At 37.6% G+C, this 23,959-nt stretch overlaps 2 protein-coding genes across 5 annotated transcripts in view; both read left to right on the top strand.

Moving 5' to 3' along the window:
* LOC121315026 (cyclin-dependent kinase 6-like) overlaps positions 1-4,628 on the top strand; it is a 62,350-nt gene extending 57,722 nt beyond the window's left edge. For all 4 annotated transcript variants that reach the window (XM_041248887.1, XM_041248885.1, XM_041248886.1 and 1 more), the window contains exons 6-8: positions 2,955-3,005; positions 3,329-3,464; positions 4,021-4,628. In XM_041248887.1, coding sequence (XP_041104821.1) covers positions 2,955-3,005; positions 3,329-3,464; positions 4,021-4,167 — 334 coding nt within the window. In that variant the 3' untranslated portion in view covers positions 4,168-4,628. The remainder of the gene's footprint in view (positions 1-2,954; positions 3,006-3,328; positions 3,465-4,020) is intronic.
* Positions 4,629-13,540: 8,912 nt separating this feature from the next.
* fam133b (family with sequence similarity 133 member B) lies at positions 13,541-19,842 on the top strand. Its single transcript, XM_041246666.1, has 6 exons — positions 13,541-13,624; positions 15,384-15,449; positions 15,747-15,842; positions 16,360-16,410; positions 19,272-19,337; positions 19,636-19,842. Exons 1-6 carry the CDS (start codon positions 13,601-13,603, stop codon positions 19,696-19,698), a joined length of 366 nt encoding a protein of 121 aa, XP_041102600.1. The 5' UTR covers positions 13,541-13,600; the 3' UTR covers positions 19,699-19,842.
* The last annotated feature ends 4,117 nt before the right edge of the window (positions 19,843-23,959 follow it).

Below are 23,959 nucleotides of genomic sequence, written 5' to 3'. Positions count from 1 at the left end.
CCTTAATCTGTTTTATAGTGTTCAGTAATCCTCAGTATCGTTTGCAGCCTGGACTGGGAAGGGCTGCTAAGTCTTCTGTATTGTTCCGTCACTCATGAGTGCAGGTTTAGCACTGTTTCCCAACTCTTCAGCTGTTGCCAAGGAGATCAGGGTATTGTTGACTTAATGGGACAATGTTGTGCATGTACTTGCCAAGAATCATTTTTTGTTATTGACTGCAATTTTTTTATATCATTAGGCACACATATATATTTATTTTGCCGTGGTAATTCTCCTCCTATTTCACAGTTCCTTGTAAACAGGAAAGCAGCCAACCAGCACCATGTAATTGTATGTAAACCGGCTTATATATAATTGTCATTGACAAAGACTTTAATACTTTAAGTAGTAGCTTCATACTCGATATTCCTTGGTTCTCTGGGTCATGAATATTGTATAAAAAATGGAAGCGTCTTGTGGCAGTCATTTTACAAAGCTGTTGGAGCTGCACTGCAATACAACTTTTCAGTTTTGTGATTGGAAAGTCACTAGACAAGTGGACAAGTCTGAACAGTATCTGTAACTTCTGTGTTATCCCCATTTTATCCAGTGCCTTTCTGAATCACCCGTATATCATATTCTTAAAATGCCTTTGAACAGAATTAACATGAAGGAACCTCTAATAAAAACAACACTACATAATGCTTTTTTAGGGTTTCAGAGTAAATATAGTCTGATACAATCAATAATGACATCATTTTATTAGACTGCTTTCTCACAGCCTGACAGTTCTCCACCCCAGTTTGGAGGGTCAGCATTCAGTATGCAGGACGTTAACTTTGCCACATACAAGTAAGCTGGCTGCATAAATGCTCCAGTTTAATGCTTCATTGTGTTGGGATAGCAAAGTACAGTGGAAGGTCACATTGCACTGTAGATTTGCATTTCCAAAAGAATGTAAACCTTGGCTGTAGCTACTAATTAAGCCCAAGGGAGCAGCTGTGGGAAAATTCCTCTTCAGTAACTTTCAAGTATCATACTTGTTTTGTCATGATACCGTTTAAGGTGAATTTAAATAACAAACGGGTTTGGCTAAGCCTTAAGATATAAAGTCGGCTTCCACATTATTTCAGTTGTGTCTGCAATAAAAAAGGAAGGTCTGGGATGTGATCCAAATTGTGCCACAAGCACTCTAGCCCTATGTGACTTAACTAGGAAAGCTGTTCAGATGAGTACTAATAAGACAAAAAAAAAGCAAAACCTTTTCAATTGCAACAAACTTTTACACTTCAGAAAATATACATTTGAATATAGTATAGTACTAAGCAAAACAACAACTTGTAACATAATGATTAACAAAATTTGAAAACTGAAATGTTTTATTTTACTTGTGTCCCATTTACAATAATGTACATGCAGAGGGTTTTAATGGGCAGTTTGTTCCACCATGTACCAGCACACTGGTCTGGTTCAGCAACTGAAGAAGATTTTTTCAATTTTTTCATTTGCAAACCCTAAATTTACTGTTAAAAGCAGAATGACTGGGAGGGTCACCAAAAATTGGTTTCTGCTGCAGTGACTCCAGATTGATCAAACCAGATTGATCTGGAACGTCACAGTACAGCTTATGTGAGGTTCTGTTTATACAACAGAGTATGTACATGATCCAGGGGACTTTTTTAACCTGAAAAAAGAAACAAGGACCAGGGGTCACAAATGGAGATTAGATAAAGGAGCATTCAGAACAGAAAATGGGAGGCACATTTTTACACAGAGAATTGTGGGAGTCTGGAATCAACTCCCCAGTAATGTTGTTGAAGCTGACACCCTGGGATCCTTCAAGAAGCTGCTTGATGAGATTCTGGAGTCAATAAGCTACTAACAACCAAACAAGCAAGATGGGCCGAATGGCCTCCTCTGCATTTGTAAAATTTCTACATATCTAAAACAGTTGTAACACATCTCAACAAATTTCATCAAGTTTTTTTTCAAACCTAGTGCTGTACTGCTTGATCCAAAAAATGTCAAATCCTAGGTAGGCTGCTGGTTCTTTCTGGTTCATGGCACAAAAGCAAAGCATATTTTCTATCCTGAGCAGAGAACACAACAGCATGCTGAGTGCATGCCTCAGCTGCGCGTGGTTTCCACTGAGGTTTTTAACCACAAGGTAAAGGAGCCATCGATCATTACAAGACATTTCAAAGAAATTATTGAGCAGGAAGAACCCCGCTATGTACATCTTGTCCTCTGCTCTAACCGCTAGGCCACACTGTCTTTTCAAGGAAGGCTTGATTTATTGGAATGAAATCAATCGCAGAATCCTTCACCAAAAGTACACACTTTCTTTCAAAGCTGCTTTTTTAGTTTCTACTGGTACAGTATTTGCTGATCTTTACATATAATTTCTAAACATAAATTATTTATCTAAGAACATAAGAAATTCCAGAACAAGAAAAGGCCATTCGGCCCACCTATGCTGGCTTGCTTTGGTGCCAGCGTGATCCGTTAGCACTCAGGAGAGGAAAATCAAACCCCCCTAGTCAAGTAAGTAGTGGAAATAAAACCTCTGAGAATCAGTGGCTAGACGGACCGCCCTTCCTCTAGGCGGCTAGCTAAAGGTCTTATGTGTTGACAAATTGCACACAAAACTACTTGAACTTAGACAGATACCCATAAAATAGAGTGAAGTCAGGGTAAAAATGGAATAGTAATTCTCTCTGTAAGCTTGGTTGGCTTTTACCATCTGCAGTAGTAGATGCTTATTGAAGAGGACACTCTTTTACCCAGACAGAACCTGTATATGTTTCTGTAACTACCCTGCAATGCCTATTTTAAAGAACAAACCTGACATAATAAAAAGCAGCAACTCTTGACTTGAACCCATACATCTCCCAGAATGATTCTGAATAGCAGTTTTGTTTCCATGGTAAATGGACTTTCTTTCAAACATTTTGTTCATGTATGTTTATTTGTAGGCCTCTTTTCCGGGGGAATTCAGATGTTGACCAACTGGGAAAAATCTTTGAGTAAGTACCTTTTTATCTACTGAATGTGAAGGCATAAAACAATGCAGGAGCAGCTTAGGCCGGTCTACAGCTAGGCCCCCATAAGTCTTGACAATTATGGTATCAAACGCTATGCCCAAAGATAATGTCAGATGTATTTAAAAATAAGTGAACTGAAACTTGACTGAGTGTCAGTGCTTGAAGTTCCCATTAAGAGGAATATGCATATTGCACAAGTTACAGTAGGTCACATAGGCAAGGCCTACTTTTACTCCACGTGCTAGTCATTGAATGTACTGAGACTCTTTTAGTATATGCATATATGTTCTATGTTTTGCATACAGTGTCATCGGTGTACCAGAAGAAGGGGACTGGCCAGATGATGTGTCCCTTCCAAGGAGTGCTTTTTCTCTGAGACCTTCAAAGCCCATTGGGGATTTTGTACCAGACATAGAGGACCTGGGAAAAGACCTGCTGCTTGTAAGTCTTGTCTGGTATTGTAACACAACTTGCTTGCCTGCTTTTCAAGACCTGTCAAAAGGGGTCCTTCTTTAATCCCTGGTATCACTTTGTATTTACAGTATGTGTTATATTGTGTTTCCCAGGAAACTCCCCCCAAGACATATTTCATAGTTTTAGTTCTGTTTTCTGTGTGGGGAAAAAAATGCATAGCCCTGGTTAAGTTTCAACCTCTATATATTCATATATCAATTTACGTCAAGCATAACTGCTGTAGTTTAACATTTTGTATTTCTCCACATATGATGGTGTTAAGTGTATGCCTCCTTCTCACCAAGTGGGCAAAACCGTTGGAAACAAGTGTGCATGCTTTAAAAGTTCCCTATGGAAACAAGTGTGCATGCTTTAAAAGTTTCCTTTAGAAACAAATGTACATTTAAAAGTTCCCTCTATTTAAAGCAATACAGTTGAGGGAATTTCAAGTGATTATAGACTTTTGACACATGTAATAATAATAATAATAATAATAATAATAATAAAGCTTTAAACCCTTCTCATGTTCTCTTTCTTTAACCAGCAATTTCTGACATTCAATCCAACAAAGAGAATATCGGCGTATAGTTCTTTATCACATCCATACTTCCAGGACCTTGAGCGGTACAATCAGAGCATGGACTCGCACATCTCTGCAGGCCAGACGACCACAGAGGAGAATGCAGCATGAACACGGCCTGTTGGAAGATATTAAAGCTTGAAGGAGCATCTGGTTTGCTGGAGGTTTTAAAACTCAAACTTTGCCCTTTGGTTACTTATTTCTTGGTACTTAAAATAAATTAAAAAAAGAAGAAAAAAATATTTGCCACAACACCATGCTGCTTTAAGAATAACTTCTGTATTTTCTTGGGATACAAGCATTTTTCTAAATTGTTTACCTTCTTATGAACAATGCAAGGATCGTTGCAGCTCCACATGTGTAACTGGAAGAGTGCTGGAGATACAGAAGCTGCTCAGCACACCTACTGCCTTTCTGTCTTGAAGATTACTGCCAAACTTCAAACACGGTCACTGCCTGTACCCTGCCAGGGCTTGTTTTTGTTTGTTTCTTTAGTTTATTTTTTTTTTAGTCAATGCCGCTGCTAAACCTTTTTTGAAACCTGTTCTTAGAATGTTTATTCTACGGTAATGTTTTTGTGGGTTTTTTCTTTTTGGCGGGGGGGGGGGGGGGGGGGGGGGGGGGGGGGGGGGGGTATAATACAGTAAGCTGTTACACACAAATCAACCTACAAACTAAAGTACAGTGTTTAAAATCAAGCCTGCCATCTTGTGGCTTTTAAGAACCATTGCAACCAGAAACGAATATGTGCTTCCTTATATATTTGAATGGGAATTAGAATGTTTGAGACAATGGACCATGTTATAACTGTTTTTAAGATATTTTGTAGTTTAAGGTAAAAGGATACTGTACATGCTTTTTGTTTTATTGAAAATCACAAATCTAATTTCAATGTGCAAATGATATTGGAAATAAGAATTATTGTAAAAGTTATTCACAGCTAGAAGTGAAAAAGTTAGAATATTGACATATCGTAAGATTTACTGGTAAATATCCAAAATAAACACGATTAAACTAGTCAGATGTTTACTGGTAAATCTCAAGAATAATCTCAAGCAGTGACTTTACCAATGAGCGTAGGTATATCATAAGATTGACTGGTAAATGTCCAAAAAGCCATATATTTCTTCATAATTTCAGACATTTACCACCTCACTTGGTAAATGTTGACCATTACCGGTAAAACTTGAGATTTACCAGAGTCAAACTTTTACCGTAACACATACTTAGGTAATAGATTTACCAAAATAACATACACACCCTGATACATATCATTTTATATTAAACAATGGTATATGATGTTTATATCACGTAAATATTTTTTAAATCAGCTATGTATAGATATATATTTATCCTATCAATGTAGAGATGATGGAAAGGGTGCTCTGCTGCCACGTAGTTTTGCAGCTATCTTTGTTCTATAAAAGTTGCAGCAAATATATGTGCTGCTTATGTGTTTAGCATTTTAGACTGCTAATGAAGAGGGAGATGCCAAGTAAACCCTTCCAGATGTCTACAGGAATATATATATATATATATATATATATATATATATATATATATATATATATATTTATTTATAGACTATGAACAGTTCAAACATCCAGATTAAGGAAAGTTTCTTACTAGAATTTAAATGTTAGCAGAATGATCTGTCAAATTTACAATCTTGACGTAAGCCTGTGTTAAGAAATTACAGTTCGGTTTCTTTAAATCTTTCTTGACGGCTTCTAAAGAGGTCTTTGAATGTGGAGGTTTACAAAAACTCCTGAAGTTAAAGTTCTGTGTGAACACATTTATATGCTGAAGGCAGGAAAATACCTGTTTTAGAAAATAAATAACCAACAATTACAGTTAAGAAACTTTAGGCAGTTTTTTTGTTTTGTTTTGTTTTTGTTTCCCTTTCATAAAAACATGGGGCAAATTTTGCACTGAAGCAACAAAAATTGTCGTTTCGTTAATTGTCGTTTCTTTCACGTTCTCTTGTATTCTCTTAGTGCAGGACTCCTCAACAGTCCATGTGGAATAGAGACAATGCAGGAGGAGCGGGAGAAGCTGTCACCTGGCCTGCCCTGCTTAGCAGCAGCATACTCTGGTTAATCCACGTCTTCATTCGAACGTTTCCATGGTCTTCCTTGCCGTTCAAAAATGTAATAATCTTTTCTAATCGTAAGATTATTATACTTTGGACCATGGTCTCTTAGCAGTGCAAGCAGAATGTCAAAAGAGAGAGTTTAGGAATGAACCTTATTTGTAGCTGATAAAAGTAGTTCATTTATAAATACACCTTAACCTATATCCACATTTAATTGGAATTACAACGATCATATTGGTGACAGCAATTGTTTTTAATACAGTATGTTCACCATTATGGATGGTTTCTTAGCAATTGAATCATACATTAGGCAGCATTATGCATTTTAGAAAACAAGTGGCCTTTCACTTTAAATTGCTCTAGTTCATAATCTAAGAAACATCTTGCTATTGGTTTGATAAATGTATTTGCTTCATTTTTTTATTAGTAAAATGACATGCTGATAAATTGAGTATAGACTCATTTGTAAGGGATGCTGACCACTCCCTTCCAGTGGTGCAGGTATCCAAAGATGTTGGAACAATATGGTGGTACTTCATTAATATAAAATAAAAACATTAACAATTACAATTATCATGCTCTATAGGAGCTTAACAGAGAGCTGAATACTCTGTAGCTATGTATTGTTGGTTATTAACACGGTTTGTTGTCTAGCCTTATTATCTAACTTGAATTTATTATTAATAATACATATCGCAAAGCTCAAGCCTACATGGCACATATGAAATGCTGATTTCAATGTGGTGATTTCCCTATACAGAAGTAGATGTCATGCTATAAGGAATGTTTCATTGTTTGACTGCCTTGTGGGTGTCATGAAGCTTGTGTTTATATTGCAGAGAATAAATATGGTGCCTTGGATCAGGTCTATTTTAGTCCGCAAAGCTTAGGAATAAGGAGTGCTATTTCATGATTTTTTTTAAAAAAAATTTTTATAAATGAACAGACATTTATTAATATGCAATGGAAGGTATTTCACCATTGATCTCACCCATGGAACACCAGGCTAGGTTAAATAAAACGCTAATTCAGATTGAAATCATTTGTTTTGGTGTAGATACATAATTACTAAACAGATCAGATGGTTGGAAAGGTTATACAGTATTGTAACCTGTTTTTAAGGGGAGGTGTTTTATTACTGACTTGGGAAGGGAACTATTTATTTGACAACGTACATATTTGGATGCCACATTTATATAGCACCCCCTCCCCACACAGACTGACACATTTATTAATTACTGCAGTAGCAGTATGACGTTTAAGACTTTTAATTAACTGTATGAAGAAAACAAGAGAAGGGTGTATGTACAAGAGCCATGGCTGAAAGAGGAGTTAAAGTGTAATGTGACAGGTGACATGATGGTGTTTCCATAGCAACTTAAGTTAAAGAGATACCAGTTGTAACTAGCCCTGAAAAGGGGGTTTTCTTTGTTGCTAAAATGTATCACCGTCTCTGTGTAAAATTGTACTCAGTGATGCAAATTTTGGTTGAATGTATTTTAATATGCATTTATCCATAATTTTTAGATGTTTTTAATTTGATCCAGAAGGTGGTTAGAGAGGCAGAAATATTTAGATACAAACATCCACTTTATTCATTTAGCAAAAGTCTTAATTCAAGAAAAATGGTAACATATTAGGTTAATATTGTTTGTTTTTCATTCTCTAGTGAGGAAACCATTTTCCTTCACTGTTAACAGTACTGTTTCAATACTTATTTCTTATTCTTGAAACCCATTAGAGTTATCAATATTGGAATATGATTTGCCTAATCTTCTGAATTCCACACAGAAGAAAGGTCACGGGTTTTATTAGTTACCTACAAACGTACCTACAATCTGATTCACAGCCTTTCATTTTACTGAAATGCATGCATTTAGCATTCTGTGTCACGGATCTATAAAATACAATCAGCATTACTGTGCTTGACAGAAGAACTGTATATTGGCATTTTGCTGTCGGGTTCTGCTTTCTAGTATTCAAATAGAGGTCACTGCACTGAGACATGCTATTGGTGTAGTGGTTCTGACTTATACATGTATGCTTGGATTCTCCAGTAGGTTTTTCCATTTAAATCTAAATGTTGATTGTTTTTTCCAAACATCAATGATATAAGCCAACCGGAGCTGTTGCTACAGCACATACTTTTACTGTATATCTTTGCACTTGAAACTAAATCCAAAATAATAACAGATTGTGGTCTAAATGGTGCCATCACTGCCAAGGATTCCACAACTGCACGTGTCATACCAGTAGTACTGTATAGAGTTTTAAATCTTGAACTGTATAATGTTGTATACTATATGAGTACAGTAAGCGGGATATGACTTAGTTACCAAGTGGTAAAAACTGTCTGGCAGTGTGTCTGTAAAGCTGAAATTTAGTTGCTATGGAAAAATACACAGCAATGTTAATTCCTTAGCAGTTTTTTAAACACCAATTAAGGACATAATGTACACTACGCTCTCGGGTGTAGTAAACAATGAGGTGGGGGTTGTGCAGCAGAATATTCTCTTCTGATTGTTTTCCTCTTCATTCGGTGCATCATCGAACGTGTTGTAATTTAAAACTATATATTTCCAAAACATCATTCATTTATATTATTACAGTGGAAGAACAGCACAGCATTTTTTCCAGATGTTTATGGAGCATATAGTGGACATTTATAAAGCACACAGTTCTTACACTTTACAATAGTTTGTGCTGGTATATAATTAAGTATGTACAATAAGGCATAATTTTTCATATCTTCTTCCTAAGTTTATTTTTTTCTTTTTTAAATAAATCCTTGAAAGACAAATACAAGATGTTTTGTAACAATTTATATGAACCACGCGGGCCATTATATAAGTGCCAGGACTTTCCTATCTCAATAATACTTCATTTGCACACTGTCTGCTTTTTATAATAATCGGTGTGGTCTCCAGATGCTCATGTTTTATGTGTAATGCTTAACTTCAGCTGCCAAATGTTTCTATGATAGTTTGGAAAAATAATTCATTATTATAGCATCGTTTCTTTTTTGTTGTTTTTATTAGCAATTCTTAAGTTGTTCGCTGCTAATTTATGTCCTGTTCTGGTCTATACCATTTGCTGATCAGAAAAACAAGAATTGGTAAAACATGCTACCAATGATAAAGCTGCTTTTATTGAATGAATTTGTTCTACATTTTGTGCTTGTGTGTCTTTTAGCTCTAACTGCTTTACAATTTTATTTTTATAAAATAAATTTTTCAGTGTGTAAAAAGTTGGAATGTTTTTTCATTTGTGTTTATTTAATCAATTAAGATAAAGGGATACTGTACTTTTCCTAATAGTGATGATTTGCCACAATTCCAGCAGGAATTTCTCCTGGAAAGGCTCCGTGAAGAAGTGAGGTGGGGATGCATAAGTGACGCACAGACTTCAGTGAACATTGCTTCACTTGTGGGCTTCAGCTCACAGTACAACACAAATGTTCTTTGAGAAAAAAATTAATAAGGGATTGAAGACATTGAGAAAGACTGGAAATGTTTGTCATTGAATAGTTTTTGTTAGTAATTCTAAACTTAGCAGTTTTAAGTGTTCAATAGTAATGGATGACAAGGATGGAAACCAAAGACCTGAGCAGAAATAACAGATATTCATATAGAACACACACGATCAGTTGCTTTCATAGACCCCATTCACACTACTCTTGGATCTTAGGTAAGGAGTTCCAAGGTTAATACTAATTTAAGCGGGATATGACCTAGTTACCAAGTGGTGTCTGTAAATAGAGAGGTATACATTTCGAGTGAAACTAGACAAACAGGAACGCTAGGAAGTTTTATATTACAAAAATGTAGATGAAATACTGTATTGGAGAATGCCTTTTATTTTCATACCACTTTTTCTTATGAGCATTATAGTTTATCCAGTTCATGTGCCTGCCCACAAAGGCTACAGCAAAGGTAAAGTATTGTGTTTCTTGAAAATATTTCATGGTGTTCTGTGACCCTATGGAAAAAAAAAAAAAACGTATGGCTCTTGTGAGGCGCTGCCAACATCAACATTTCCAAAATGTTTAACCAAGTAGACCATTGCATACTCCATACCTGCTTTTACAAGCCCTATCAATTAATTTGGTCATAGCAGTTTTAAATCTATACATGCCTAAAAATAGAGACGAGACAAGATGTCAAGACATTTTCTGTATTGGGTTGTATTTATTTCTTCTTGTGTGTAAACCTAGTTGTACCAACATGTTGGAAGTATTCAGAACAATGATGCAGACTATATCATAATTTACTAAAAGTGTATCGGTGACCTAAGTTATGAGTTATCCAACTTATTTAATAACATTCACTCTTGGTTCAAACCATAGTTGGCTGTCTGTAAATGTTAACAAAACAAACCCAATGAGTTTTGGCAGAAACATAGCAAGTTTTCTCCTTTTCTCCAGATAATTGCTTTCGGTGGACAGTGTTTCCAGGGAAGGGAATTTAAACAGCAGTGATGAAAACATTAGGTTACTTTCATAACTCTGGTTCCCTGAAAAAGAAATGTAACCATTACCTCATGGGTGTTAATCTAGGCTAAAGAGAGGCCAAATGGCAACACCTGAAACTCTTACGCTCTCCCCTGGAAAGCGAACCTGAGATACTTCCTGTGCCCTGCTCTTATGTGGATGTGGAAATAGGTGTCTTTTAAATTCACCGTAGTGAACCAATCGCCTGGCCTTATTGATTGCAACAGCTGCTGCATGGTTAACATTTTGAACCTCCATCGACTCAGATATGGATTGACCTGTCTGAGATCGAGGATTGATCTGAGGCCACCGTCCCGTTTGGACACCAGGAAGTACCTGGAGTAAAAACCTTCTTCTAAGTAAAGAGGATGAACTGTGCAAATAGCCAGTTTCAGCAGCAGGGCTGTCACCTATTGTGACAATACCAATGTGTCTCTTGGATCCGTGACTAACATTGTAGTCACACCCCGATATGCAGGGGGACCGTGTCTGAATAACAGAGAATAGCCGGTCTGTACAGTATTGAGCACCCAGGTGTCCAAGGTGCATTGACACCAGTACTCCAGGTGACTCCCTGTCTACATACTGGAGGCGGCCTCTTTGTTATCAGGTGCACCAGTTCCTTAGTAGACTCACGTGCCCAATGAGAGTGCTGCAGAATTTCACCTACTGCAGGACCAAAAGTGTGTCCTGGAATAATGGAAGCATCCAGCAATGGTGCCTGTCTGAGACAGCCAGAGCTGACGATTTGCAGCTACTAGCGCAGCCAGGTTCCTACCTGCTGCCTGGTGATGCCCACCTGTATATCTTCTGGCTTAACACAACATAGCCCTAGACTAGATGAAGCCTGCTATCACCATGACAGCCCTCGCAATGGTACTGCAAGCGGAAACCAGAGCGGTAACGAAATATTGGGGGAAGGACTGCAAGCAATCAAACCCGAAGCAGAGCTGAGCCCAGCAACTGCTAGTGAATCGGAAGGGTAATCTCGTTCCTTGTACAACAGTACAGGCGGGAATCGTAGAAAGTCTTGGACTTACAGTTACCACAGGAGCAATTTAGGGATGCCCACCTATAACGCTTTTTGGCTAACCAACAGATCAAAAACCAAGGAAAGCCTACTGCTAGAGCTCTAACAGTCTTCACACTAAATCTGCAAGCAGATCTTAATGTGGAATAGAGACCCCGTGGGAAAAGCTGCAAGCAGATTGACTCAGCGTGTGCTTCTTTGTTCATCGCAGGACAGCTGAGCCCAACAGCCGTGTTAATATTTCTGTAAAAAAAAAAAAAACTACAACAGAGAAAACCATTTCTTCTCACACAGAACACTTTCTTTCCGGAGAACTGGTCTGGGTCTAAGCCCACAAGCTGGACAGTGCCTGGATATGAACCTGCCGAGTCCTGGGACGGCCGGGGGAGATGGTCTACAGAGTACAACTTCCACCATGGGATTAGAAAGATGATCCCACCCTATGGTCTGTTCTTAGTGGAAACCAAGACAGTTGTTGTATCCATTATGTACCTTGTAATCTTTGGCCATTCTGACGGTGTTAGTCTTCTGCAGCTCCCACTTATAATAATGTTACTAAGGGGGTCATTAAAACAAGCCTTAGGTAAAACACCCCCAGTATTATTATAGAGCTCAAGAGAGACAATATTTTTATTCACCGCTGTTTAGAGAAATACAATCAAAGTCATTATTTTCTATGCTGGACGCAGTGGCGTTGCAAAGCCAGTCACTTGTGGTGTCCCCCAAGGATCTGTTCTTGGGCCTCTTCTCTTCAATATCTACATGCTTCCCTTGGGACACATCATCCGCCAACACAGCCTCTTGTTTCACTCCTATAGGAACAATACCCAGCTCTACTTAAAACTCAACCCTGGTAGTCTCTCTGCCATGGTCCGGCTCTCGGCTTGCGTTCAAGACATCGAGGCCTGGATGTCTGCCAATTTTATTCAGATGAACACTAGCAAATCTGAACTCCTTCTAGTAGGATCTAAAACTCAACTTAAGAATCTCAATATGGCTGCCATGAACCTCAGAAACTGTTTGTTGCTGCCTTCACCCACAGTACGAAACTTTGGTTTACTCCTTGACAGCAACCTCTCCTTTGATGCCCACATCTCCTCCTTGGTCAAATGTTCCTTCTACCATTCAGGATTATTTTCAAAACTCTTCTGCTCGCAATGCCCTTCATCACACAGGTCCTGAGTACCTCCTCAACCTGCTGACTCGTTATGTCCCTGCCTGCAAGCTGAGGTCCTCCGACTCTGACTTGCTTGTTATCCCCAGGCAAAAGTGCACCACACTTTGAGAACACTCATTTAGCTTCATGGCTCCGACTCTTTGGAACTCTCTTCCAGCTTTGGTGTGTGATGCTCCTACCGTCGCTCGCTTTAAATCAATCCTCACGACCCACCTGTTCTCTCTTGCTTTCCATGCTCTTTTAGCCTGATATCTACTATTAGCTGCTGTGCTGCTATTACTATTTCATGTGTTATGCTACTATCATGTATTATGCACTTTCCATTGTTTTTATGTACTGTTTCATGTATTATGCTACTATTTAATGTATCATGCTTTTTTTTTTTTATTACTGTATCATGTATTATGCATTTCTCTGTATTTAAAGTATTATGGATTTTCTTGTTGTTACTGCACCTTGTAAAGCGCTTTGTGATGGTGGGCCACTATGAAAGGCGCTATATAAATAAAGATTGTTTGATTGATAATACTGTTGTAAATAATGATCGAAACTCCAAAGTGTGTAAAAATCAATTACTGTCTGTGATCCATCCTCATGTGAGTGTAAACATTTTAGGGAAAACCAGCAGATGGCGATATTGCATTCTATGCCAGTGACTGGCGAGCTGCTTGTCTTGGCTTTATTACAGTCACATCACCTACGGAGCCATGTAAATAATCTAATTCAAATTACATTTCCGTTAATTAGGTTACCATGGGGAAGAGAGACAACAGGATTGTAAGTATGGATTTTATTAATTTAGATGAAGTTTAAGACCCTAATGGAGACATTGTTACGGGGAAAATACATACTGTATTGGATACAGACGGTATAGAAACATATTCAATCAAATACGTTAACAATTTCAAAGTCATGCAAAAACTTTTCAAAAAACAATTAAAAACTTTGGGCCGTTCCTTATAAAGACAATGAGATGTTAATCTCAAGAATTAGACACATTATTTTGTAATCAGAAAGACAACACAGCATTTTAATTATATTAGAATAAACCCCAACGTCCACTCAAATTAATGGCAATTAGTTGGGGGAGGGGAAGGGGTGACTTACAGTACAAAAAATACATATGAGGAATTACAGTACAATTAAGAGCAAGATACAAAATACAATGACTTAAGTTCTAATAACAGTAGACACAAAACACAGTACTATTTGATATCTGGGCAGTTCAAGAGCAGGTAACAGTGTTTTTAGTTCCATCAGGGTTAGAGATCAGTGCAAGTGAAATACGAGATACCACAGATTGGGTTAAGTGCAGGATTACATAGAGTAAAATAGGGAGCAAATAAGTGCAAGGTAAAGTGCATTAAAGGCAGATTGTCATATTGTCCAGAAAGGAAGAGTTGAGTTTTACAGGTGTTGTCTGGTATGTCTTGAGGAGGCGCCAGAAAGTGGTCAGGGACTGGGCAGTCCTGACATCTGTAGGAAGGTTGCAGTACTCTAGGCGTTTTTTTTTTTAGAAATGGAGAAAAGAGCTTAAAAAAAACAGAGATGAGTTACTTGGGGGAAACAAAGGCTCTTCAAAAACTAAAGAGGTAGGTTAGATTGCTAAATGAACTTACAGCCTACCTGCTTACTAAATTCCCTTGAGAGTGGTACTGTTAATAAATCCTGGTGTTCTTTTCTTCTCCAGAAAAAAGGGAAAGTAATGAAGAAATCAAACAGGGTGAGAAATGTTTTCCAAATATATAACTGGAATAACACGGGCACATTCTGGTTTCAATCGCCTGTGACCTCTTATAAAGACATTTGAAAATTGTGTACAACATAGGGATATAATAGGATGCTCTTTGATAAATTGCCTTGTTTAAATATCAAGGGCCAAATTTCTGTCACGGTGTGAGGCGAAACACATATAGCATACAGAATATATATATATATAACAAACAGAAACACATATAGCATCCTCTCAATAGGACCTTGAAGAACAGATACAAAGAATCGAATTATTAACCAAGAGTGTTTTTATTTTATTTCCCCTGCAGTAATTTCTGCTGACTAAACATCATGCAGATGATAAAAACAAAACATGAATGCAGTCTTGTTGTGCAGTTTTAGAAAGAAAAAAGAATGGAGTATTGTATTTATATATAGGATACCAAAAAAAATGTGATCATTTTGAAATATGGTGTGTTGTATAGTAGTTTTCAGTGTGTGTACTAGCGCTTTCAAATACAGGTCAACACAGATGCCATTTTAGCCAGGCAAATGCAACCAAAATGTTTTTGCAGGGTCCTGGTAAGAGTGCTGTGTATGGTATTAGTGAGTTCTTTGTGCACAATTATGAAATGCTAATAGATGCTTTGATAAAAAATGCATGTCCTTCTGACTGTACAAAAAACCCAGAACACTGGCAACACAAACATGTTTGGATGGAAGGCTTAACTAATTTAGTTACTTCTGTGTGTTTTTATTCAGTTGTTGATGTTTGAAAGAATTTCAAATCTCACAAGCTCTGCTTTAATTGTGTTTGGTCAAGCATTCTTCATCTTCCTCCTCTTCATCAAGTTCTGATTCTTCTAGCAGCTCCCCTGACTCTGATGAGGTAAAAACTACTTATTAGCTAAAAGTACATGTGTGCCATAACATTTTCTAATTATATTTGAGGGTGTAGATGCCCTACAACATTTTACTAAATGACACAGTAATATTTTTCCAATAGATGCTAGGATACCCTAATCTTAATGATCTGAATTTAGACATTTCCCTTGTATTAAGGATCCAAACAAAGTTGTCCAGGTACCTAAATACTGTATTGTTCTACAATAAGAATTTCGGTCAGAGTTATTGTTTAAAATGTCATAATTCTGCAGTTAATAGCACTGTGGCCTTTTCTTAACAGGAAGATAAGCACATTAAAAAGAAAAGAAAAAGGAAGCACAGCTCTGCCAGGAAATCATCCGTGGGTTCTTCATCTGAATCTGATGCTGACAGTAAGGTGAGGACAGACTGAACTGTTTAATATTTAATCTTTGCCTTGCATGAATTTTATTTGTTTAAAGTTGTCGCTTTTCATAATATAACAAAAAACAATATTGTATAATATTTCTTTTTAGAAGATGTTAATTCTGACATCAGTTGTTTTATTTACAACATCTTGATATTCCATCTTTAACGTATTAAGTAAACCAATTATATAAAAGTCAACATTTGGCACTTTTTAGATATGTAGGTATGTATACTGTGTTGCTGTTCAGTTTATGGGGTTAACCTGATATTTCATGTTTTATAAAACATTATATATTTATTTTTTAAGGCACCTGAACATAGCAAAGATTATGCAACATGCTGTTAAAATAATTGTTCAAATGTATATGTATTGAATATATATACAAAAGCATTTTAGTTATATACTGATACAAGAATATAGCACCTGTCTGTTCCAAGGTACTTCGTAAAGTAGCTTCATAAAAAGAAAAACTGGCACTACATAAAGTATATATCTGCTCTTCTAGGAGTCTTCAAAAAAGAAAAAAAAGAAACCCAAGGACCCAGTGAAAAATAAGGTAATTTGTCTTTGAGGACAATAAAGAAACACACATGAGATGCCTTAGGCAAATTTGTTAGACATAATTTATTAAGTTTACAGGTGTTATATTACCCAAAAATGTACAGCAATTACAATAGTTTGTTATTTTAGTCCTTAAATTTGATAAAAAGTGAGTGTATAAATTGCAAACCTAAGAGGCCAAAATCATATACCATTTCCTTACGAATACTTACGAACAGTTACTTCATGTAGAAACCAGTTTCTGTATACCCCGGCCTGATTTGCACTCAGTGGTTTTTATGGTGTTAATTGGGTTCACACCAAAATCTCCTGTATGAGAATGGGGTACATTTGAAAAAGTGTCACTGTCTCTCACAGCGCCGCTTCTAAAATGCCCTGTAATAAAATATTGCAGTGTTTGTAAAGCATAGTATTATTAATAAAGGACACCCTCTTATAATCGGCAACCTCATTTAAGGGCCGCAGTCATTTTGATAAATTTAAAATAAACGCTGCGGCGCCAGATTGAAGCCATATGGTATTTATATTAGTTTATTTTAAGTTAGTCTTTGTCACCTGGATGGCTATTGCCAAACTCGTTGACCTGATCTTTAGGGGTGATTTTTATTGTTTTCAGCATCTTTAAACAGCTTGTTGAATAGTAAAAACACACTGAAGTAAACTGCAGCTCTGTTTCAGCATGAATGGGACATGAGTGTGTCTCATTCACCAGAAGCAGTTTTATTGAACAAGTTTGTTTACTAAATTTAAAGCAAAATTGCCTGTGTTGATGATTACGTATGAAAAGTGTATTGATTTGGTATATAAACAACCAAAAAAAGCTTTGCATGTTTTTTGCAAATTTAAAATAAAAAATTCTCCGACAGCATAGAAAATCCGTGTTTTTCCGCAGCAAACGGATTACTAGGATCCCTGTTGATGAGTTATTGGAAATAGTAAAATAAACTTGTAGTATTCTTAGACGTTTTTTGACTATAAAGTAGGGGTGGGCAATGATATGAAAATTGTATATCAATATTGTGCATGTATTTCGATATCGGTAATATGACATAATAATTGACATTTTAAGCAATGCTGATGTACGGGTAAGTAAGCTGGGCTGAGCTGAGTGGGGGATGGAGGGGGGTGATGCTGGGACGCCAGAATCACTGTTGAGCCCTCTTGAGGTGTCGTGGGCTAGTCAACGAAACACCGAGGACGGAAGGTGCCCACTTGAAGACCCCAGAGATGTACCCTACTTAGCTCAATCCAGACGGTTGTCTGATGCACTGGGGAGACCGCACTGGGTTGATCACCAGAGCCAACATCGCAGTTGTTGTGTGTGCTAATGCGCTGGGGAGGCAAAATGAGCTGATCCCTGGAGCCAGCATTACACTTCAGCAATCAACACCAGACAGAAGATTATATACATCGTCAGATGGAAAGCAACGCATATGGATGGAGATGCAGATGGAGCACATTAGTTTACTGTAAAGCTACGTCTTAGTTGGTGCTTATCTTGGCGAGAGTCGAGTTCAAATCAGGATGAACTTCAGCATCTACCCTCGTAATGGAAATCCGTAAGTCGGTCAAAATGCAATGAACCATTGACACATCTGCATATCTCAAAATAATGCCAATAGTGCTTAATGCATCATGCAGATAGCGTTTGGTACCTTGTGGTGAGTACCACTTAATGTGGAACCATAAGTGTTCTACCTGATGTTTTTAATTTGAACAGCAGTATGCCCGGCCAGCATGTTCTGAATGAAAGAATGTATCAAATTATTTAAGCCGATTTTCCTGTTTAGTGTGTTTTTTTGTGCTGTTTGTTTTTCAGGTGTGTCAGGGTTGCCAGATTTCTGCAGAGTTTATAGCCCAAGTCACTTAAAAAATAGCCCAAAAATAGCCCAATTATTAGTTTTTACAGAAAGCAAGCTTATTATTAACAGGTAGGCCTGTGCATTTAAAAAAAAAAAGAAAATCAATCAAAAGCTTTCGTAAGAAAAGATACCTTATATAAATTTGATAGAAACTGCAAGCCCCAGTACAGCTCATCTACACGTCACTATCAACAAATTTGTACGGAAGCTCTGAAGGGCCAAATCAACATTCATACCAGACCAGCAACCGAATTACAGCGTGATCCCCTTATTGAAATACTGGTACTGTATCCCAAACAATACTGCAAACAGTTCAGTCTGTTAAAGTTATACCACCAATCTATTTACATTATCAACCCGTGACTCCTTAATATTTCCCACGGTGGTGTTTTTGAAGTAGCCCAATTCCGCGGGAAAACCGCGGACCATGTAACACTGAGGTGTGTATCCCCTTAAAACAGACGATCCTGTTTCTTATTTAGTTGATGCATGCACTTTTTGAAAAAAGAATATAGTTTCTGCTAAGGGATTGGCTGGGAAGAGAAAATGGGAGTAGAGCATACGAGAGAGGGCACAGTTTGTGGTTTTGTTGTTTTTCTTGACTTATTGAATGTTTGAAAAAGAAAAATGGCAATCAATAGAATAAAATGGTTAATACATTGTGTGGTGTTTGCCTACTAGACTAACAATGATTGGTATGTATAGGGTTTGTTGTATCTTAATATAAAATACACCTGATTATACTGCATTTGTATTTTTAGCATTATTTGCAATAAAAAAAGTACATCTCTGCGAGCGTAAGAGAATTATTTTTTTAATCCCACAATACCATGATATGGAAATTATCGATAAACTGATAGCGATATCATATCAAAATATCGATATTGGCGCCCACCCCTACTACAAAGTGATACAGCTAATGTTTCATTGATTTGCTTGTACTTACGTATGGTCACAGGCATGGTTGATGTGGTATTTGACTTTATCATGACAGGAAGACAGCTGTAGCAGCAGAAAGAGGAAAAGAAAGTCTTCATCTGATACGGACCTTGATATCGATGTAAGTGCAGTACCTGACGTTTTAAAGTTTAACATGACAACTTGTGTGTATACAAAAAGGAGGTGACTTTTTCATTTAATTGATTACGACTGAAGATAAACTACTTTTGTAATGCCAGGGACATTGCTGACTATTGTATCGTAGTTTTGTGATCGTTGCTAAATTGAAACTACCAAACTCATTCCATTTGTAACTTAACAATTTTGGTGTATTAAGTTTATTCTTTAAAAATTAAAGTTTATTCCCCATTTTTAACTTTTTTTTTTTTTTTTTTTTTTAAATGACATATTTTTTTAAGGTACCATTGAAGAAGAAAAAGAGAAGTAGTGCAGTTAACAAAAATGTAACTACAAGAGAATAAATTGTGTTCTAAAATCAGTGTCTTGCTTTTGCAATGTTGGATGAAGTAATACATTACTGTAGTAGATACATTTCTAGTGTTTGTATTTATGTGTTTGTGTCTCTGTGTACACATACACACACACACTCTGTCAGCACTCGTATATCCGACCCTATAAAATTTTGACTTTTACTTTTTGTGACACATATCTGATTATTTAATTTTAGCAAAAGATTAAAAAAACAAAACCAGTTTCCAGAATTAAACCAGTATCCAGTCAGTATTCAAAATTGCAGAGTACAGTGCTCGATAAGGCTCTAATGTCACAGTTTACTTGCAAATAAAAATGCACAAAAACAACTAAAGATAAGTTTAAAAAAAAAATCTCGTTCGCTTTGTTTTTGCTGCATTTTCGTCATGCAAGTGCTGTGTAACTACACAGTAAATAAAAAATAAAAAAAACTTGCAGGCTGTAACGGATAAACAGGTACATTGTAACATTGAAGAGATGGGCTTCGTATCAGAAAACTGGTGACAGAGTCGGAAATCGCATGTGACAGGTAATTAATTTGTTATATATACAGTACCTGTAGGAAGTATTCGCCCCGCTTGGACATTTTCACAGTATGTTGTGTTACAACCTGAAATCTTGATGCATTTAAATGGGATGGGATTTTTCCTTTGATTTACACTACCTACTCAACACTTTGAAGAGGCAAGAGAATTTTTATTGTGAAACAACAGTTAATGAAAAATAAAAAACTGAAATGTCTTGGTTAGATAAGTATTCACCACCCTGAGTCAATACTTGGTAGAACCACCTTTGGTAGCAGTTACAGCTGTGAGTGTTTTAGGGTAGGTCTCTACCAGGTTTGCATGTCTGGATTGTGCAATATTCACCCATTCTTTTTTGCAAAATTGTTCTAGCTCATGTCAATTTGGATGGGGATTGTTGGCGGACAGCAATCCTCAAGCCACAGATTCTCAATCGGATTCAAGCCCAGGCTTTGACTGAGCTACTCTAGGACATTCACTTTCTTCTTTTTAAGCCACTCCAATGTCGCTTTGGCTGTGTGTTTGGGGTCATTGTCCTGCTGAAAGGTGAATCTCTGTCCCGGTCTTTTGCAGACTGAAGCAGGTTTTCTTCAAGGATTTGCCTGTATTTAGCTCCATCCATTTTGCCCTCTACCCTGATAAGCGTCCCAGTCCCTGCCAGTGAAAAGCATCCCCATAGCATGATGCTGCCACCACCATGCTTCACAGTAGGGATGGTGTTACCTGGGTGATGTGCTGTATTGGGTTTGCGCCAGACATAACGCTTTGCATTTAGGCCAGATAATTCCATTTTTGTTTCATTGGACGAGAGAATCTTTTCAGAGTATCCCACATGCCTTTTTGCAAATTCCAAGCTGCATTTTACATGGGCTTTTTTCAGAAATGGCTTCCTTCTTGCCGCTCTTCCATACAGGCCAGATTTGTGGAGTACCTCAGCTATTGTTGACACGTGGACAGTTTCTCAGCCATGGAACGCTGTAGGTCTTTCAGAGTTGTCATTGGCCTCTTGCTGGCTTCTCTGACCAATGCAATTCTTCCACGGCTGCTCAGTTTGGGAGGATGGCTTGCTTTATGCAGATTCTGAGTGGTGCCGTATAACGTCCACTTCTTAATGATCAGCTTGACTGTGCTCCAAGGGTTATTCAATGCCCTTGAAATCTTTTTGTACCCCTCCCCTGATCTGTGTCTTTATCCCGGAGTTTTGAAAGCTCCTCGGTCTTCATGGTAGTATCTTCCCTTTGAATGCAGTACCCAACTTGCGACCTTAGAGACAGGTGTATTTAATCTGAAATTCTGTGAACCACTTTTATTGCACACAGATGGACTCCATTTAACTTATTTTTAATTGATTTGTTTTTTAAACCCTCCCCCCAATTTCACACATTGAAAGTGTTGAATAGGTGGTGTAAATCAAAGGAAAGAAAATCCCATTTAAATGCATCAAGATTTCAGGTTGTAACACAACAAACGTCCAAGGGGATTGAATACTTCCTATAGGCACTGATATATATATATATAATGGGATTGATTGTATTCTTAATACAAGGGCGGTAAAATCTGAGTGACGTGTATCTGGGTAACGAATATCCAAGTGCTGACTGTATATATAAAAATAATTCTACCAAATAAATCAAAGGTAACTGTGACGGAAAATGCCCTGCACATGTGTTGTGTTGGCAGGGAAGGAGTTAATCTCTTCCTGCCAACTCCACATGAGAATGTGGCTGGATTGAATAATTGATGATTAATTAGGCTCCATCTGCAGGTGTATAAAAAGGCAGTTAGGCTCCTTTGTGAGAAGGAGGAGTTGGTGTGAGTGTTTGTTTCTGTGTTATGCACTATTTGAAACCTGATGTAGTGAAGGCAAATGCCCATCCTACCAGGATTTTTTTTTTTTTTTTTGTATAAACCTTTTGTTTGGCCACCGTGTCGTATTTGTTTTGTGTTATTTATGTTTTTATTTGTTTAATAAACATGCACATGTGCTTCCACTGCAACTCTCTGTCTCTGAGTCTCTCTCCTGCCGGTAACCAGCTTGGGCCGTGATGCTAACCTGCAACAGTGTAGTGTCAACAGTGGGATAGTGCCCCGTAGAGACTCAGCAGGACTGCAGTTAAAAAAAGAGGAAGCTTCTGCAACCGGTTTTCCAAACCTCTCAAATTGTTGTTTTTCTTGCTGTAGCACAACACTGTGGAATTACCTCTGGGTATTTAATCATATAGTCACTAATGACTAAAATGTACTGATTACCTCTAGGACTACATTCTAAAGGACCCACAATGTCTGTTGCTATTCTCTCAAATGGAGTTTCCATCATCGGAATAGACATTAATGTATGTCTGTCTCTTTGTAAGATCGGGGCAACTAACTGACATTCTGGGCAAGACTTATTCTGCAACTTCCTTATGAACATTAGGCCAAAAGAATCGCTAAAAAATATTTACTAAGGTTTTATCTCTCCCTATATGACCAGCCAGTGGATTTTCTTGTGCTACCTTTAGGATTCCTTGCCTAAAAGGTTCTGGGACGAATAGCTGTTTTACTCTCCTACTAGTTATTGGATGTTGACATACTCTACACAAAATGCTATTCTGTGCCATGATGAAAGGAAATGTATCACTATCTGTTTTTACATCTGAATCACAAACAGTTTTATACAGATCTCTCAATCTTACATCACAGTTTTGCTCTTTCACAATGCCTAGACTTAATTACACTATGCCCAACTCCAGTTTTTGTTCTCAGTCTTTTAGCTCTTTACTCTGCTTTTGTGGGATGCTGTTTCACCCCCCCTCTCCCCCTTGAAAAATATCAGAAGAAAATGGAAACCATTCCTCTATTTTCTCATTTTACTGTTTCTGGGATTGGCCGGACGTATTCACCACAACAGGGAGATCCTTCTGAGAGTCACACAGCAGACTAGGCAACATTGGCACATCTTGGCCCAGTATGACTGGAAAAGGCAAGTTCTTTACTAGTCCCACTTTCATAGTCAGTTCCTGCGCATCAATGTTTAATTTGACATTAGTCACTGAATACTCCTTGGAGTCCCCATGCACACAAGTAGTAGGGGTTATCCCTGCTGGCTTCTCGTGATTCAATAATTAGGCTTTTGCCAAAGTCTAACGACTCCTAGTCAATGAAAGCATCCACCATATTGCTTTCAATTTGTATAGTCTATCGTAAAGTCTCCTGCCAATAAAGACATGTTACCATGCTTACCCCAGGTAGACGGCTGATATTGTCAGCAACATTTACACATGTTCAGTCTTGCCACAACTATAACTCAGTCTCTTGGGATTACGGTGACTTATCTGGCTATCCACTTTACCCTTCACCAGCTGAAACATGAATAGAAGGGATCTTACCACGGGTCACTGATGATCTGGTTCTTTTCTTGCCAGGATAAAATCCTCCACCAGGGAGACTGTTTTTTCACAGATTTCAGAATGATGCTCTTTCACCCAAGTTTGGAGATCTTGTGGAAGAATGAACAGGGACTGCTCCAGAACAAGAATCTAAGCAGTCTGTAATGAAGACTTGGTGCCTGGCTTTATCCATTTTTGGAACAACTCTCTTAATTGATTGCAGGCTTCTCTAGGGGCTTCTGTTTCTCTGATTTAATTTTGATGGTAGGTCTCTGTGTTTATGTCGTACCATCTCAAAATTGTCTCTTTGACTTTGGCATAATCCATGGCTTCTTCGATATCCATGCCACGATATGCTT

This window comes from Polyodon spathula, chromosome 4 (genome assembly GCF_017654505.1).
Source record: "Polyodon spathula isolate WHYD16114869_AA chromosome 4, ASM1765450v1, whole genome shotgun sequence".
NCBI classification, from domain to species: domain Eukaryota; kingdom Metazoa; phylum Chordata; class Actinopteri; order Acipenseriformes; family Polyodontidae; genus Polyodon; species Polyodon spathula.
This window is presented reverse-complemented; position numbering and strand designations above follow the sequence as displayed.